Source organism: Bos javanicus, chromosome X (genome assembly GCF_032452875.1).
Source record: "Bos javanicus breed banteng chromosome X, ARS-OSU_banteng_1.0, whole genome shotgun sequence".
Taxonomy (NCBI): Eukaryota; Metazoa; Chordata; class Mammalia; order Artiodactyla; family Bovidae; genus Bos; species Bos javanicus.
In genome coordinates this window covers 128,061,525-128,079,047 of record NC_083897.1, presented here as the reverse complement: position 1 = coordinate 128,079,047, position 17,523 = coordinate 128,061,525, and the positions used below count along the sequence as shown (strand labels likewise).

General features: G+C 42.7%; 1 protein-coding gene across 1 annotated transcript in view; it reads left to right on the top strand.

The window, feature by feature from the left end:
- The window catches only part of PHEX (phosphate regulating endopeptidase X-linked), a 228,136-nt gene that overhangs the window by 104,438 nt on the left and 106,175 nt on the right, over positions 1 to 17,523 (top strand). The window contains exon 12 of the mRNA XM_061407917.1: positions 12,610 to 12,711. Coding sequence (XP_061263901.1) covers positions 12,610 to 12,711 — 102 coding nt within the window. The remainder of the gene's footprint in view (positions 1 to 12,609; positions 12,712 to 17,523) is intronic.

Below are 17,523 nucleotides of genomic sequence, written 5' to 3'. Positions count from 1 at the left end.
TGACATCTTCCTGGTACAGAGAGAGAGATACCCTTTCAAATGCAGATTTCCCTTATAAATGTAAATATCCCGTACAAAAGGGTAACTTCTCTGTTTTTTCTTATCTGCTATTTCTTAAAAATAATTAGCCTAAAATGTAAAATAATCCTCATGCCAAAGAGGTAAGTTTTGGGGTGGGAAATTCTGCTCCCCTTCCACACTTTTTCATTGGCTTACATATCCATGATCTCATTTGATCTAAATCATGATTCTTGTTTTCAAAGCTTATGGATTTGTTGGGGAGATCAAATAAATATAGGCTGTTAAACCCATACCTATGTTGTTCTGATTATAAACCTAATAGGAACTCAGAGAAGGATCTGAAAATGTGGGTTTAAGCGTTTGGGATTCATTGGTATGGGGCAGGACCTGTGTGCCGTGTAGGATGTCTTTGTCACCAGAGACAAAGCTTTGAAGGAAACCACAACTGACAGTGGGCTGGCTGACCTCTTATGTTACTGAGCTGAACTCAATGTGCAGTCAAGTCAATCTCCAGACGCTGAGTTGTGGTGAAGGGAAGTATAGCATTATTTGCAAAGCCAAGCAAGGGGAATGGGCAGTCAGAAGACCTGAACTCGATGGCTTTCAGGCAAGGGTTTTTAAATGCAACATTAGGGGTGAGGATTGCAAGGTGCATGATCAGCTTGCAGACATTCTTCTGATTGGTTGTTGATGAGGTGGCAAGGTGATGTTTTGAGAATCTTAAGCATCAGTCTTCTGGTTCCTGCCCGTCTGGGGGCTACATGCTTGTGGTTGGCACTTTCCATCTGGTGGGTCCTGTTTCTGTAAACCAGCTCAAAGATATGCACCAGACTGTTAATCTATATCCCTTGAGGAGAAACTAGGAGTCTGATTCGGGTTTTTGGCTAAACTGTTGTATAAGCAGTCATTACTTTTTGCTTGACTGCTTCACATTTGTTTCTGCATTCTCTCACTTCTCTAATTATTTAACTGATCAAATCTGCTATTTATAACTCAGGAAAGGCTGGCAAAACTAAAGTTTTTTTTTCAAATAAGAAGTAGGGGACGCAGAGGGGTCTGTCACCAGGAAGGCCCTCCAGGGTCTTGCTTGATTTCACCTCTTCTCAAAGCAGTGTTAGCATATATCCCTTTAAAAGCGTTAATAGAATCATCTTGACCCATTTATATAGAGCACCAAGTTCTTATTTCCGTGTGAGGGGAGAGAGGATAAGGAGAAGTCAGAAGAGCAAGTGACAATTTTTATTTTTTATTTTTTAAAAAATTTATTTGGCTACATTGAATCATAGTTGCAGCATGTGGGATCTTTTGTTGTGGTCAGTGGACTCTCTCCTTGTGGCTCAGTAGCTGTGGCACGTGGACTCCAGATCACACGGGCTCAGTAGTTGTAGCGTGTGAGCTTCGTTGCTCTGTGGCATGTGGGATCTTAGTTCCCATGTAGGATCTTAGTTCCCTTACCAGGGACTGAACCCATGTCCCCTGCATTACAAGGCAGATTCTCGGCCACTGGACCACCAGGGAAGTCCCTGAGACAATTTTAATGCACTAAGATAGGAGAATCTCATTTTCAAAACCCTTTGCTGAAAGGGTAACAGGTGTATGTATATGCATATGGGACACAACAGTGTCTGGTGTCTGATGTAGAACACTATGGCAAAATCTTGGCGTGCAGAGTATGAAAGGGGATCCACTTTTAAATAACATTGGTTGAGGGAAAGAACTAAAAACTGCTTGGTATGCTGACCAAATAAACTGTATTTTCTCAGTGTGGGTCCATAAAATCTGAAATAAGTAGATGCTTAACAAAATGCTGCTTTCCCTGGAGGGCTCTCATGCTGAATGTGGCCAATTTTAACATAATAACATTTAATTTTTATATGTTATATTTTGATTTTTAACTCTAAATAATATTTTCTATGGATAAGTTCACCTTATGACTTCTACTTTAAGTGATTCCTGTTAATGTTTTATGCTGGCTGGTTGGGGCATTAGGTCAAGGTTTGGTGAAGAAATACTATTCCTGTCTTTTTTCTTATTTAAAAATTACATCAGGCTTTTGCTGCCTCAGGGAACATGACTTGACTGAAGGCAATGTTATTATGTGATGCTGTAGAGTAGTCTAAAGTTAAAAATCAGAAGTGTTCAGTTATTTATCTTCCTAGTTCCAGCATAGTAAAATAATTATTTTTCTTATTTGCATTGATGTGCCAACCAATGACATTAATAACCTTCAAAGATATCCCTTGTTCTTAAAGTCTGCTGGGGCAGTTCAGCACCATTTCTTAGAAAACATTGTACAATACATCTGTAGAGTGTGCAAAAAGAAAGAGTTGCTTACCTATGATGAGACGTCTCAAGACTAGGACAGAGAACAACTGAGGCTCACAGGGAAAGACAAGAGGAAATTGATTACAGTTTCTCTTGTTATCCATGGGGATTAGTTCCAGGAGTCCTGGCAGATACCAAAATCTGTGATGCTCAAGTCCCTTACAGAAAATGGTGTAATATTTGCATATAATCTATGCACACCCTCCCAGATACTTTAAATCATCTCTAGATTACTTATAATACCTAGTACAATATAAATGCTATATAAATAGTTGTTGGCAGGCCACAGATTCAAGTTTGCTTCTTGGAACTTGGTGGAATTTTTTTTTTCCCAAATATTTTCAATCTGGGCTTGGTTGAATCCATGGATGCAGAACTTGCAGATATAGAGGGCCGACTGTACTTGGGTTTTTACATCTGTAAGAGGACCACAGAAAGATTGAGTTATCAAAGCGTGGCTTTAGGGAAGACAGAGGTGGTAAGGGGAGTGGATGGGTATGAGAAGGAAAGGAAGAGGAAGAAGGAAGATGCATAGGTGTCAACTATTTGTCATTCTTCATCCCAGAAATACCTGATATTTTTTTTACCACTTTATTTCCATGTGGGATGCCAATCAGCAAGGTACAGAGCTTTGAAAACCTATGCAAAATGCTTAAAATGTTAATGATTATGAAACCCATGGTTAACACCCAGGAATGGCCAGGGAGGGTCCTAAGAAACCAAGGTGCTTAAAGAGAAATATTTGGAACCACTCAGCATATTTTAATAATTTGTACATGTTTCATAAAAATGCTCCAAGAAGAAGAGAGGCAAAATGACTTTAAGATTCACCATGGAAATCCCCTAATTCCATTATATATATATATACCAAGATGTCTTGACTTGGATCATGCTTGTTTTGTTTTATTTGATTAACTAATTTTCAACTGTAATGGAAGCAGATTAGCTTTTGTACTCCTTACTCCAAATAAGGATATACTCAGCTTTTAATTATTTAGGGGCTTTCTACTGTGGCTGCATGTTGGATAGCATATTGAGAGGAAATCTTTCATTGCCCTCTTGTCCTTATCTGTGAATATCCCTCTTCCTACCAGTATGTTCATGCTGCCAGGATGCATATAGCCCTGTGTGAAAAAAACAAACTTTTTAGAGAACTTCCCTTTTAGCAGAAGATCTTGTTCTTATTTCATGGAGAAAAGACATGCCATTCTACTAGGACTCTTGACCTTCCATCATCTCATCTATACATTCTTCTGCATTCCTGTCTATCATTTTATCTTTCTTGCCTCTCATAATCCTGTCTCATGTCTAAGGGGAATCCTTCCATATATTCTCCAGATCCCATCCCTTTTTGCCTTCTCAGGGACCATACATGTCGTTTTTTCTCTCCCATATTTTCAACCTTTTCCTCTTCACCAAATCCTTTCCACCATGTGTGTGTGTGTGTGTGTGTGTGTGTGTGTGTGTGTATTTTGCATTTTTAAAAGGACTTAATTTTTTAGAGTAGTTTTAAGTTTATAGCTTGGGGAGGAAATTTTTTTTCCCCCTTTATCCTTCCAGGTTCTTGGCTGAGACCTCCCTATCATAAAAAGACAGACTAATAGGAGAAAAATATAAGTTTAATAACCTGTATATCTCCTGTACATGAAAGACAGCCAGTGAAACTGAGTAACTCTCCAAAATGGCCCAAACCATCACCTTAAATACTATTTCCAGCTGAAGACTAAAGAAGATGTTTGGGAGTGGGGTGGGGGGTGGGGGACAGTTAAGGAAATTTATTGGGAAAAGCACAGTAAACAAAGGTATGGTTGTTATGCAGGCTTAATAACTTCGTGCCTTCTCCACTGATATGAGTTTCTAGAGATTTAGTCAACTTGCTCTTCCTGATTAAGGGAGCGTGTGTGGTGTGTGTTACTCTCTCAGTCGTGTCTGACTCTTTGCGACCCCATGGACTGCAGCCCACCAGGCTTCTCTGTCTGTGAGATTTTCCAGACAAGGATACTAGAGTGGGTTGTCATTTCCTTCCCAAGGGGGTCTTCCCAACCCAGATATCCAACCCGGGTCTTCTGCACTGCAGGCAGATTCTTTACCAACTCAGCAACAAGGGAAGCCCTAAGGGAGACACCCTTACAGATGACAATTGCCCTTATAAATGCAAATGTTTCTTCCAAGAGGGTAACCTCTTGTTCTTTGCAGCTTATTTTGTGTGCGGTTTCTTAAAAGTAATCAATTCAAGATAATCCTTAAGCCAAAGAGACATATTTTGAGATGGCATATTCTCTTTATCAACAATGAAATTGAGAGGAAGGTGTAGAGATTTTGTGGAACGGTGATTTCCTTGGTTCTTGCCCTTCTCAAGGGAAAACTTTCAGTCAAGAGGCATTGAGCAGCTTTAAGTAGTAAGAGTGTTATTAGGTAGAGTGAACGTATGCTCTGAAAGGATGATAGTGGGCTACCTGGAAACCAGAAGTGAAGTGAAGTCGCTCAGTCATGTCCGACTCTTTGCGACCCCATGGACTGTAGCCTACGAGGCTCCTCCATCCATAGGATTTTCCAGGCAAGAGTACTGGAGTGGGTTGCCATTGCCTTCTCCAGGGGATCTTTCCAACCCAGGGATTGAACCCAGGTCTCCCGCATTGGAGGCAGATGCTTTAACCTCTGAGCCACCTGGTAACCATAAGCAGACATGAAATGGGGTGGCGCTAGGTGTGTCCTGCATCATTTGACAGACAGGTTGTTTGACAGCTTTAGGTTATTTGACCTTTCTCCTAATGTGCAGACACTTATCCGTAAGCACTGAAGCAAAACCCATGGGGGCAGGGGCAAAAATGCCATGCTAATTTGTTATGAATATGACAAAATGAGCCCTGGGTTACTGTGAGTCGCTTTTTAGGTCTTGGTGCCCCTCACCAACCTCTGCTGGTGGTTTTGTCTTGCTTGGTGCTGATATGGCTGGAAACCTAGGGATGATCCTTGGCTTCAAAAGGGAGGCTTTCTGAACCTGCTCTGACCACCAGTGTTCAGGTGGTGGAGGGAAAGATGAACCATTCAGGATGGGGTGGGACCTGCTCATATCTGACCAGCTACCAAACACTCCTGCCTCCCTTCACATGCAGTTTCTGCCATTAACATCACTCACTTTTTTCCTAAACCAAAGGTGAACTTACACTGACACATCACCCAAGGTATATAGTTTACCTTAGAGTTCACTCTTGGAGAAGGCAATGGCATCCCACTCCAGTACTCTTGCCTGGAAAATCCCATGGACAGAGGAGCCTGGTGGGCTGCAGTCCATGGGGTCGCGAAGAGTTGGACATGACTGCGGGGAGCGAGCTCCGCCTCTGGCAAAGGTCATGAGGAAGGAGGCTTGGCATACGCAAAGGCGGGATCAAGCCTCAGGAGTCTCCCTGGAAATTCTCAAGCAATCTACCCCCAAAACCAGAGTCTGCCTACTTTCTGCTTTGTGCTTTCACCTACACCTCTGACTTTACGGGGGGCTGTCCCCCACTACCTCTCTGAAAAAAGTTAGCTTACAGCTCCAGTTAATAATTCCTGGGTGTGACAGTGTTTAACCTACAAACTCCTTTGGAAATCCTCTAGCCTGCCTGAATAGTTTTTTCCGGCCTCATATGATTGTTCAGAGCCTCCCAACTGTGAGAGGCAGGAGATGTTCTAAACTGTCTAAACACAGATTCTTTTGAGTAGTTAAAAGATTGATTAGAAATTGTATTGGTGAAGGGATTTTCACTTGTTGGGCCAATGTTTGCTGCTAAGTTTCCATATCCCTTACCTGCTGTGTCCCTGGCAGTGTATTGATTAATATAATTGGTGTAAATAGTAGCTTTAATGTTTGTAACCTGGGACCCTTGAGTTAATTCTTTTTCTTGTTGTAGCCCACCACACCTTTGCTCTGTAGGAATGCAACTTTATCTAATGCTTTTGGAGGGTGGCTCCTGACCAATCACCTTTAGAGAAAAATAAGTTTTCTGAAGAAAAGGTCTTAAAATGTTAACAGGCCTCCGGGCCAGAAGATGATGCAAATCACCTAAGCTTTTGCATATGATAAGTTTGCAGGAAGAAAGCCTGGCTTGCTGCCTGACTCTACCCCTTCCCCCATTATCCTCTATGCATAACTTAAGGTATAAAAACTACTTTGGAAAATAAAGTGCGGGCCTTGTTCACCGAAACTTGGTCTCACCATGTCGTTCTTTCTCTTACCTTCTGGCTGAATTATTCAGCCTCTTTTCTCCACTGAATTTCCTCACTGAGCTATCCTTATTTCAGCCTCTTTTCTTCACTGAATTTTACTGAACTATCCTCATTCTATTACTCTTTATATCCTTAATTAACATTTAATTAAGCAATTGTTTCCTGATCTTCGCCTACGCCGTCTCTCCTTCGAATACCCTGGATCAGCCGGGGCTGGTCCCCGGCACATGACTGAGCGAATTCACTTTCACTTTTCACTTTCCTGCATTGGAGAAGGAAATGGCAACCCACTCCAGTACTCTTGCCTGGAGAATCCAAGGGATGGCAGATTCTGGTGGGCTGCCATCTATGGGGTCTCACAGAGTCAGACATAACTGAAGTGACTTAGCAGAGTTCACTCTTGGTGTTAAACATTCTGTGGGTTTGAATAAATGTATTTTGACCTGAGTCTATCATTCTAATACCATACAATATTTTCACTGCCCTAAAAATTCTCTGTGCTCTGCCTCTTTCTCTCTCCCTACACCTACCCTGCAACCACTGACCTTTTTTTTTTTTTTTTGCCTCCATAGTTTTGCCTTTTCTGGAATGTGATATCATTGAAATCATACAATATGTAGCCTTTTCAGATTGGTTTCTTTCACTTAGCAATATGCATTTAAGGTTCACTTAGTAATATGTGAATACCTTGGGTGGTGTGTCAGTGTAAGTTCACCTTTGGTTTAGGAAAAAAGTGAGTGATGTTAATGGCAGAAACTGCATGTGAAGGGAGGCAGGAGTGTTTGGTAGCTGGTCAGACATGAGCAGGTCCCACCCCATCCTGAATGGTTCGTCTTTCCCTCCACCACCTGAACATATATTACTAAGGAGCTTCCCTGGTGGCTCAGAGGTTAAAGCGTCTGCCTGCAATGTGGGAGACCTGGGTTTGATCCCTGGATCGGGAAGATCCCCTGGAGAAGGAAATGGCAACCCACTCCAGTCTTGCCTGGAGAATCCCATGGACGGAGGAGCCTGGTGGGGTACAGTCCATGGGGTCACAAAGAGTCGGACATGACTGAGCAACTTCACTTTCACTTTCTAGTAATATGTACTTAGGCTTCCTCCATGCCTTCCCATGGGTTGATAGCTCATTTCTTTTTAGCAATGAAGAATGTTCCATATTCTAGATGTACCACAGTTTGTTTATCCAGTCACCTACTGAAGGACACCATGGTGTTGTTGTTTAGTTGCTAGGTTGTGCCTGACTCTTGGCAACCCAATGAACTGCAGCACACCAGGCTTCCCTGTCCTTCATGATCTCCTGGAGTTTGCTCAAACTCATGTCTACTGAGTCAGTGATGCTATCTAACCATCTCATACTTTGCCAACCACTTCTCTGCTTTCCCTCAATCTTTCCCAGCATCCAGGTATTTTCCAGTGAGTTGGCTCTTTGCATCAGGTGGCCAAAGTATTGGAGCTTTGGGCATCAGTCCTTCCAATGAATATTCAGGTTTGATTTCCTTCAGGTATGACTGGTTTAATCTTGCTGTCCAAAGGACTCTTAAGAGTCTTCTCCAGCACCACAGTTCAAAAGCATCAGTTCTTTAGTGCTCAGCCTTCTTTCTGGTCCAACTCTGACATCCGTACATGACTACTGGAAAAACCATAGCTTTGACTAGACAGACCTTTGTTGGCAAAGTGATGTCTCTGCTTTTTAACACACTGTCTAGGTTTTTCATAGCTTTTCTTCCAAGGAGCAAGTGTCTTTTAATTTCATGGCTGCATTCAAGATCCACAGTGATTTTAGAGCCCAAGAAAATAAAGTCTGTCACTGTTTCCTTTTAACCCATTTATTTGCCATGAAGTGATGGGACTGGATGCCATGATCTTAGTTTTTTAATGTTGAGTTTTAAGCCAGCTTTTTCACTCTCCTCTTTCACCTTCATCAAGAGGCTCTTTCATTCCTCTTTGCTTCCTGCCATAAGGGCGGTGTTATCTGCATATCTGAGATTGTTGATATTTCTCCCGGTAATCTTGAGTCCAGCTTGTGCTTTATGCAATCCAGCATTTCGCATGATGTCCTCTACATATAAGTTAAATAAGCAGGGTGACAATATACAGCCTTGACGTACTCCTTTCCCAACTTGGAACCAGTCCGTTGTTTCATGTCTGGTTCTAACTGTTGCTTCTTGACCTACATATAGGTTTCTCAGGAGGTAGGTAAGGGAGTCTGGTATTCCCAACTCTTAAGAATTTTCCACAAAGTGTGATCCACACAGTCAAAGGCTTTAGTGTAGTCAATGAAACAGAAGTAGATATTTTTCTGGAATTCCCTTGCTTTTTGATGATTCAGTGGATGTTGGCAATTTGATCTCTGGTTTTTCTGCCTTTTCTAAACCCAGCTTGTACATCTGGAAGTTCTTGATTCACTTACTGTTGAAGCCTAGATTGAAGAATTTTGAGTGTTACCTTGCTAGCGTGTGAAATGAGCGCAATTGTGTGGTAGTTTGAGCATTCTTTGGCATTGCCTTTCTTTGGGATTGGAATGAAAACTGACCTTTTTCAGTCCTGTGGCCACTGCTAAGTTTTCCAAATTTGCTGGCATATATAAAGTGCAGCACTTTCACAGCATCATCTTTTAGGGTTTGAAATAACTCAGTTGGAATTCCATCACCTCCACTAGCTTTGTTCATAGCAATGCTTCCTAAGGCCCACTTGAGTTCACATTCCAGGATGTCTGGCTCTAGATAAGTAATCACACCATTGTGGTTATCTGGGTCATTAAGATCTTTTTTGTATATTTCTTCTGTGTATTCTTGCCACCTCTTCTTAATATCTTCTGCTTCTGTTAGGTCCATACCATTTCTGTCCTTTATTGAGGCCATCTTTACATGAAATGTTCCCTTGGTATCTCTAATTTTCTTGAAGAGATCTCTAGTCTTTCCCATTCTATTATTTTCCTCCATTTCTTTGCATTGTTCACTTAAGAAGGCTTTCTTATCTCTCCTTGCTATTCTTTGGAACTCTGCATTCAGATGGGTATATCTTTCCTTTTCTCCTTTGCCTTTCACTTCTTTTCTCAGCTATTTGTAAGGCCTTCTCAGACAACCATTTTGCCTTTTTGCATTTCTTTTTCTTGGAGATGATTTTGATCACTACCTCTTGTACAATGTTATGAACCTCCATCCATAGTTCTTCAGGCACTCTATCAGATCTAATTCCTGGAATCTATTTGTCACTTCCACTGTATTATCATAAGGGATTAGGTCATACATGAATGGCCTAGTGCTTTTCCCTACTTTCTTCAATTTAAGTCTGAATTTTGCAATAATCAGTTCATTATCTGAGCCAGAGTCAGCTCCCGGTCCTGGTTTTGCTGACTATAGAGAGTTTTTCCACCTTCAGATGCCAAGAATATAGTCAGTGTGATTTCAGTATTGACCATCTGGTGATGTTCATGTGTAGAGTCTTCTCTTGTGTTGTTGGAAGAGGGTGTTTGCTATGACCAGTGCGTTCTTTTGGCAAAACTCTATTAGCCTTTTTCCTGCTTGATTTTGTACTCCAAGGCCAAACTTGCCTGTTATTCCAGGTATCTCTTGACTTCCTACTTTTGCATTCCAGTCCCCTAAGAGAGAATAACAGTAGAAAATGAAACAAAGTTAGATAATGTGTATACATGGGAATTGAAAGTCACTCAGTGGTGTCCGGCTCTTTGCAACCCCATGGACTATACAGTTTATGGAATTCTCCAGGCCAGAATACTGGAGCGGGTAGCCTTTCTCTTCTTTGGGGGATCTTCCCAACCCAGGGATCGAACCCAGGTCTCCCGCATTGCAGGCAGATTCTTTACCGCTGAGCCACAAGGGAAGTAACATGGGAGAGACCTGGGAAAACTGAGCAACTTGCCAAAATGGCCATAGCCTTACCTTAAATCTTCAGGGACAGACAAGACGTTGGGACTGAGGATCGTCAGTTATGGGACAACACTGGGAAAAGTGCTGTAAAGGAGGGTGATTGTGATGCATATTTAAGCCCATGACTTCTCCATTGATAAGACCTTCTGGAGATTCAGTCATCCTCCTCTGCCAGGTACAGAGAGGGAGACACCCTTACAAATGGAGATTTCCCTTACAAATGAATAGATATTTCTTCAAAAGGGCAACTGCTATTTCGTTTTCAGATCCCCTCTGTCTTCTGTTCCTCCAAAAATAACCAGCTTAAAACAATTGCTATGGGAAAGAGGCATATTTTATGGGGCAAGTTTTGCTCCCCTGCAGTGATGTCATAAAGACTTAGGGGTGCTGGTGACTGCAGAGGCAAAAGATCTAGTCCCTGAAGATTTCCTTGTTTCAGCATCCTCCTTCTGTGGGTTTTCGGTTTGAAATGGCCACTGCTGCATATCTCTTGGTTTTCTTCTACCTTTCTGACATTTTCCTCTGATTTATGAGGAACATTTCCTCTGATTTAGGAGTTCCTGGCCTCAATACTGTCTTTACCTCTGAGGTCAGGCTCTGACCCTTCCTAGCTGGAAGAGCTGGGTGGAAGAGATCATGGGCTCTTTTGACTCCTAACTTCCTCATCTGTAGCCTAAGTAGCTTCTTCTACACCAGTGAGTCTTCATCCTGGTTACACATTAGAATCACCCGTGGTGGTGGGGCGGGGGGATGTTGAACCTCCCAGTGCTCAGGTCTCACCCTGCAGCAATGACATCAGCATTCTTTAAACCCCTCCCAGCCCACCTTCCCCTCTCAAGATTCCAGTGAGAACGAGTGACTTAATGATTTTAAAGGACCTTTGCTCTTCTGTCATTTCATGTCTTCATCATGTCCCAATCTCAAGCTGAGATTTCTTTTCTTTTAATGTTTTTACTAAGTTGGGAAGAAATAGCTGTGAAGTAACCCCCTCCATCTGCTGTTTGTTCTTATTTACATACGGTGGAACCCAGCCCACTGATTTCCAGCTCTCGTTCCCTTACAACTGTTATTGAACTGAAAACATAGCTGAAAACTTATTAAACAGAAAAAAATTATTTTGAGCTCCATGCTGACAATTCATTATAGAACCAAGGAAACATCTAAACTTCTTTATTTCTAGAATTAGTGCTAAAAATGGATGTACAACTCCATAGTCGCAAATGAAAATTTTCATTCTGGTGCCAAACCAAGTATTTTATTCTTTCTTGAGTATCCTATTAGGAAAACTGAAGCATCTTTGTAGGAAAGTGGAATTATGGTTAATTTGTACCCATAGACAGGCAGGGCCTCCCCAGACTGCTCCATGTGGGCCGCTGAAGTTAAATGTTAGCACCTCTCTCCCAGTCTTCTCTGTTGACCCACAAATGCTGGAGGAAAAGCCAGGGCAAACACATCATCAATGTGGGTGTGGTCGAACCCGTGGAACACTTGGAAACAAGTCTTTCAGAAGACAGCATTTCTGTAGCAGCCCCCTTTAGACCTACCATTTTCGACTTGAAATAACAGAAGACTTTTCAGAGCTGTCAGAGAGGAGAAGGGGAGTAGGAAGAGGACAGAGAACAGCCAAGCATTTGGTTTAACCCTTGGCACTAACGTGGAGAGAACTGGGGTCCTGACGTTGATTTATGTTGAGAAGTATCCTTTAGTGTGCTGGTTCTCACACCTATTTCTCTCTTAACAGTATATCTTTCAATGGTTCACTCACTTTCTTCTGTGATACTGGTCTGAAATACAGAGCCCATGCTTGTTTCCCCAAAATTCTTATTAACTTACTGAAATTAGTTGCATCCTTGATAAGGGTGGACTCCTTTAGTAGCTACAGGTAAGTTATTAATCACAACCTATGGTGAATTCCTATTCCCATATAATCCTTTTACGACCAGGCCATCACATTGTTCTTAAGGGAAGAAATGGTTAGTTTTCTTCTAGCAGTTGGGAAAAAAGGCATTTCCCTGAAAGAAGAAATTCTGCCAGAGCATGTAGTGAATCTGAAGGGAGCTTCTTTCCCACTGTGTTTAGCATTGGACTGTTTATCGTGGCCCAGAAAACCTTGTCTGAGGCTTCTTGGTTTTGACCTGCTTCTTTGGGTATTTTCTTATAGATGGAGGAATTGATTGAGGGTGTTCGATGGGCCTTTATTGACATGCTGGAGAAAGAAAATGAGTGGATGGATGCAGGGACAAAAAGGAAAGCCAAAGAAAAGGTAAGGATTGCTTTGGATGAAAAAAAAATATGACTTTTGGTTTAATGGATTTTCATGCTCCCCATCGACTGTGTGGTGGATTTTTATATTGACTGAGCCATTGACTCCGAATGACCCCAGAGTCAGGTATCTGTTTTGGGATGAATACGGAGATTTTATTACCAGGAGGTAAGAGAAAATAAGATCTGACTTACTCAAACTGCATTTTCAAACACCTTGTAACTCAACCTTTCCTTCTCTCCTAATTGCCGGCTGTAAGAGCCACATGGCTTGCTGCCCAGCGAATTTTGCCATTAAACCATCATTGGCTATGGCAGAATGCAGAGCAGTGGGGAGCCAGGGGGAGCAGCTGGCAGAAGAGCCCTCAAGGCACAAAGAAGAAAAACCCATACTGGCTGTGTGTCCTTCTGCTCCATGCACCACGTGCGCTAGTGTCCTCAGGCAGATACTTTACTGTAACCAAGCAGAGCTACTTCCTGACCCATCACTTTGTGCAAATGATCCAAATAGTGTGCTTATAAATGGTAGACCATTGTGTAGGAATACAAACATGTTTCCTAATAGAAGCAGACACTTGCTTGCCCTTGTAAAACTTTCTGGTACCATGCAGCAAGATAAAGGAATAAGTGAGAAAAGTAGCAGCAGCCTAGCTGTTTGAAAATAAAGAATGGGGCCCATCTTGAATTCTAAGTATTCTGATGGAGCTGGAGCTCACATGGGTAGGAATGCCTGCAATATTCTTAACAGGTGCTGCTCTTCTGCTTGGAGACTGCACTTAGGAGCATTTCTTCTTTAGGTCCATGGACCATCTATAACTTTCCGGGCCCCTCTCTAGCAAGGTCTGACGCAGTGGATTGAGGGTGCAGTCTGAACATTTGTGATTGTAACCAGTCTCCTTGGTGATTCTCATCCTTTGGCAGGCCTCAGGAACACTGCTTAGAGTCATACTGAGTCATGCTGAGCAAAAAATTTTTTTGCGTTATGGTCAAGGGACAAAGGGGAAAAGGGTTTTCAGAGCAGGGAGGAGACTCTGTATGATACCATAATGACAGTTACATATGAGTGTACATCTGTCCAAACCCATAGAATGTGCAGCCCTGAGAATCAACCATAATGTAAACTGTGAACTCTGGGTGATAACGATGTGACAATGCAGGTTCATCAATTGCAATGGATGTCCTACTCTGGTGGGGATATTGATAATGGGGGAGGTTGTGCGTATGTACTGGCTGGCCACTATGTCGGAACTCTGTACTTTCTGCTCAGTTTTGCTATGACCCTAAAACTATTCCTTGGACTTCAAGGAGATCAAACTAGTCAATCCTAAAGGAAATCAGTCTTGAATATTCATTGGAAGGACTGATGCTGAAGCCGAAGCTCCAATACTTTGGCCACCTGATGCGAAGAACTGACTCCTTAGAAAAGACCCTGATGCTGGGAAAGATTGAAGGCAGCAGGAGAAGGGGATGGCAGAGGATGAGATGGTTGTATGGCATCACTGACTCGATGGATATGAGTTTGAGCAAGCTCCAGGAGTTGGTGATTGACAGGGAAGCCTGGCGTGCTGCAGTCCGTGGGGTTGCAAAGAGTCAGACACAACTGAGTGACTGAACTGAACTAAAACTACTCTACATAATAAAGTTTATTTAACAAAGTAAGAGGGTAACATTTTGGGAATGCTTAGCCTTGTTGAAATGAGAATGTGCCAAGGTTTAGCACAGATATTTTCTAGAGCTTTAATACTCCTAAGATGAATAAACATTGCCATAGATATTTTTGTTGATAGACATGAAAAGCCTGTTTCAGTGTTTATAGTGAAGAAAGAACTTGCTGGGGGAGGAGGGGGGCAGTGGTGTTGGAGGAAGATAGAGGGCGAGTTTGATTGTTTTTTCCCGTTTGAGAATCTGTCACATCTGTCTGAAGTCAGGTTGCTGCTAAGTCACTTCAGTCGTGTCTGACTCTGTGCGACCCCATAGACAGTAGCCCACCAGCCTCCCCTGTCCCTGGGATTCTCCAGGCAAGAACACTGGAGTGGGTGGAAGTCAGGTTAGGTACATGCTGATGAAGGCAGGAGGAGCACGAGTGCTGTGATGAGAAGCTCTCCAGATGGTTGATGAAACTTTTTGCACCAACATGTCGTTGTTTGAAGGCTTCACTTAGTTGCTGGGCTGGCTTATGATATCTGAAACAAAGCATGTCTTACACTGGGCAATTGAGAGCACAGCATAGTGGGAGCTCTTGATCCTAGCCTGAACCATTGTGAACTGAGAGTCACTGGTGTGGAGGGTGGGTTGGAGTGAGGTGTGTGGGTTATGAATGGCTAGATACCAAGGGAATGCTATGGGGACTGCAATCAGTTCTTTGGAAAGTATGGCTGGTGATTGCCTTATGGGTTGTCTCTGGGGTTGTGTAAGGGAGTGGTTGCCTTATACTTGGGCCCTCTGGGCAAGTAGTCATGGGTCCTTCTTGAAGGAGGATTATTCTCAGTCCTAATATTAGACACATTCTTGTTCACCCTTTGAGTTGCTCTCCAGTCTTATATTTTATTTCAAGGAGAACCCTCACCTTTTCTTCTGAAAGTACTCTTTGAACACTCTGCTGTCTTTGAGCTGAGTTCAGCCTGGCAGGAACTCACACTAGTTCCTCGACAGGTGCAAATATCAAAGATAGTTGTCCTGTTGGATGACACGAGGCTCCTGGAGCATATCTTGAATTTCAGAGCTCAGAGCAGTTCCTTTAATTAAAGGCAAGAAAGAAGGAACATTGTCTAAGAATTTCCAGCAGTTTTCCAAGGCAGGTCTGGCTCTGGACCCCAGAAGATGAGATTTTCTTTTCTAAATTAAGTGAACCTGCAGATCTGGCAATGACCTCTGGGTGGAGCTCGTAGAACTCATAAAGACAACATTTAGGAAGCTGAAGGCTTTTATGCAGCTTTCTGCTTTGGGGTTGTTTTTGAAAAATTATTATTTTTCTTGTCTTTTTGCTATGCTGTCCTCAATTTGATTGCCTTTTAATAGTCAACAAGAAAGAAGAGGCTCTACCTAATCATGCCTTGAATCTTAGATGGAAATCTCTGACTATCTTAGGGGCTTTGTCTTTCTGATACTGAGTAGCCCCTGCATTAAGACAGGATTTGCCTGCATCTGAAGTGGAGGTGAATAATTCGCCTGCTCTTCCTGGTATGACTTGGCACTGTTCTTTGGGCATGTGTTGTATGCAGTATATCACCCAGGCGGAAGATTTCTCATCAATAATAGTGCCCACACTGGGCCAGTGCTGAGTCACTTGGCAACCCATTGGGAAAGCTGGAAAAATGTTCTGATTTGTGATGGGGAGAAGCTTTTCTTTCCTTCACAATCAGGCTCTGGTCTGCAACTACAGTGCCTCCTAAGGGATGTTGACCTTAGCATTCCCCAGTGACCTGCCTCCTGAGCAGGGAGGGTCCAGATGCCTAACACCTTGGCTTTTGTGCTGGTTACTCCAGTCTCAGAACAGAAGTGTGGGGCTGCGGCTTTGTGTGCTCTTTCCTAAGGGTGATCACTGTAAAAGAGAAACAAGGAGTGAGGTGTGCAGGTTATGTAAGGGAGTGTAACCTCTGCTTCTGTGAATGAAGGATGGGTTTGTTATCTCAGTCTCCCTGCCTTTCCACCCAGGAGATCACGAGTGGTTTTGTTTTGTGAAACCAACAGCATAGGTTTCAAAATGGAAATTTAGTCTGGTCAAATAAGTACCAATTTTTGTTTAGGATTCTATGTTCCCTGCAAGCATATGCTCTTATTATAAACAAGCAGCAAAGGACTGGAGGCCTGCTAATTTTTTCCAGCTGTCATAGCTATTGAATGAGTGTAAGATGAAACAAATTACTTCGGGGGCGTCTTCTAGAAGATTTGCCTTTTCCAAAACAGAGTAGGAGAATCGCAAGGTCACCCCACTACATAATGTTTGTGAGGCCTGCAGGAAGGGATATAGCGCTGCCTTTGGCTGCTCTGGAGGCGGGAACCAGGCTTGTGCAGGTGAGCCCTGTGTTAGAGCAGGAGGAACTTGGCTGACCTCCAGCTGGATTCAGTTCTGCAGCCAAAAGCTGGATTCTTTGTAGATATTTGTTTGTGCTCTTTACCCCTGCAACTTTTGCTTACCAGATCACCACCCTTTGAGAAAAAGACCCTGAGGGAACTCCTAGGACTGCAGCATTCTCAGGAGGCTGTGAATGGCTTTAATTTTAGCCGTAGCAGATACAGCGGGTTTCCAGGAAGTCTGTCTCACGGTCCCATCGACATAAGCATGTGACTCCCAGGCACATGCTCTGGGCACGGTGGGAAGAGTTTTCCTACAGAGGGCCAAATAGAAGTTGAGCTCACGTCTTTGGCTTTGTCTCTGTTGGGGAGGGAAAATAACCTTTCCTTCCATCCTTCTAAGTTCTTAACTGGGGTCCATATAACAACAACAACAAAATAGATTAACACAAGAAAAACAAGCAAAAGTTCAGTAACATGTATATCTCATACACATGTGAGAGAAACTCAGAAAAATGAGTAACTCAGAGAAGTGGCTTAGAACTCTGGCTTGTGTGTCACCTAAAACGAAGAACAATACATTTGTAGAGAAATAGGAAGAAAAACACGTGAAGGACTGGGAAACGTGACATGCTGCAGTCCATGGGATTGTAAAGTGTTGGACATGACTGAGCAACAAGAGAAGGAAAAAGGGAAAGTAGTTTTAGCCTTCCAAAAGTGGCAGATGGTGGGACTGTAAATACATGGGAAAACTAATGATAGATACGGGCTAGTTAGTAGACTGTTATATGGAGTCTCC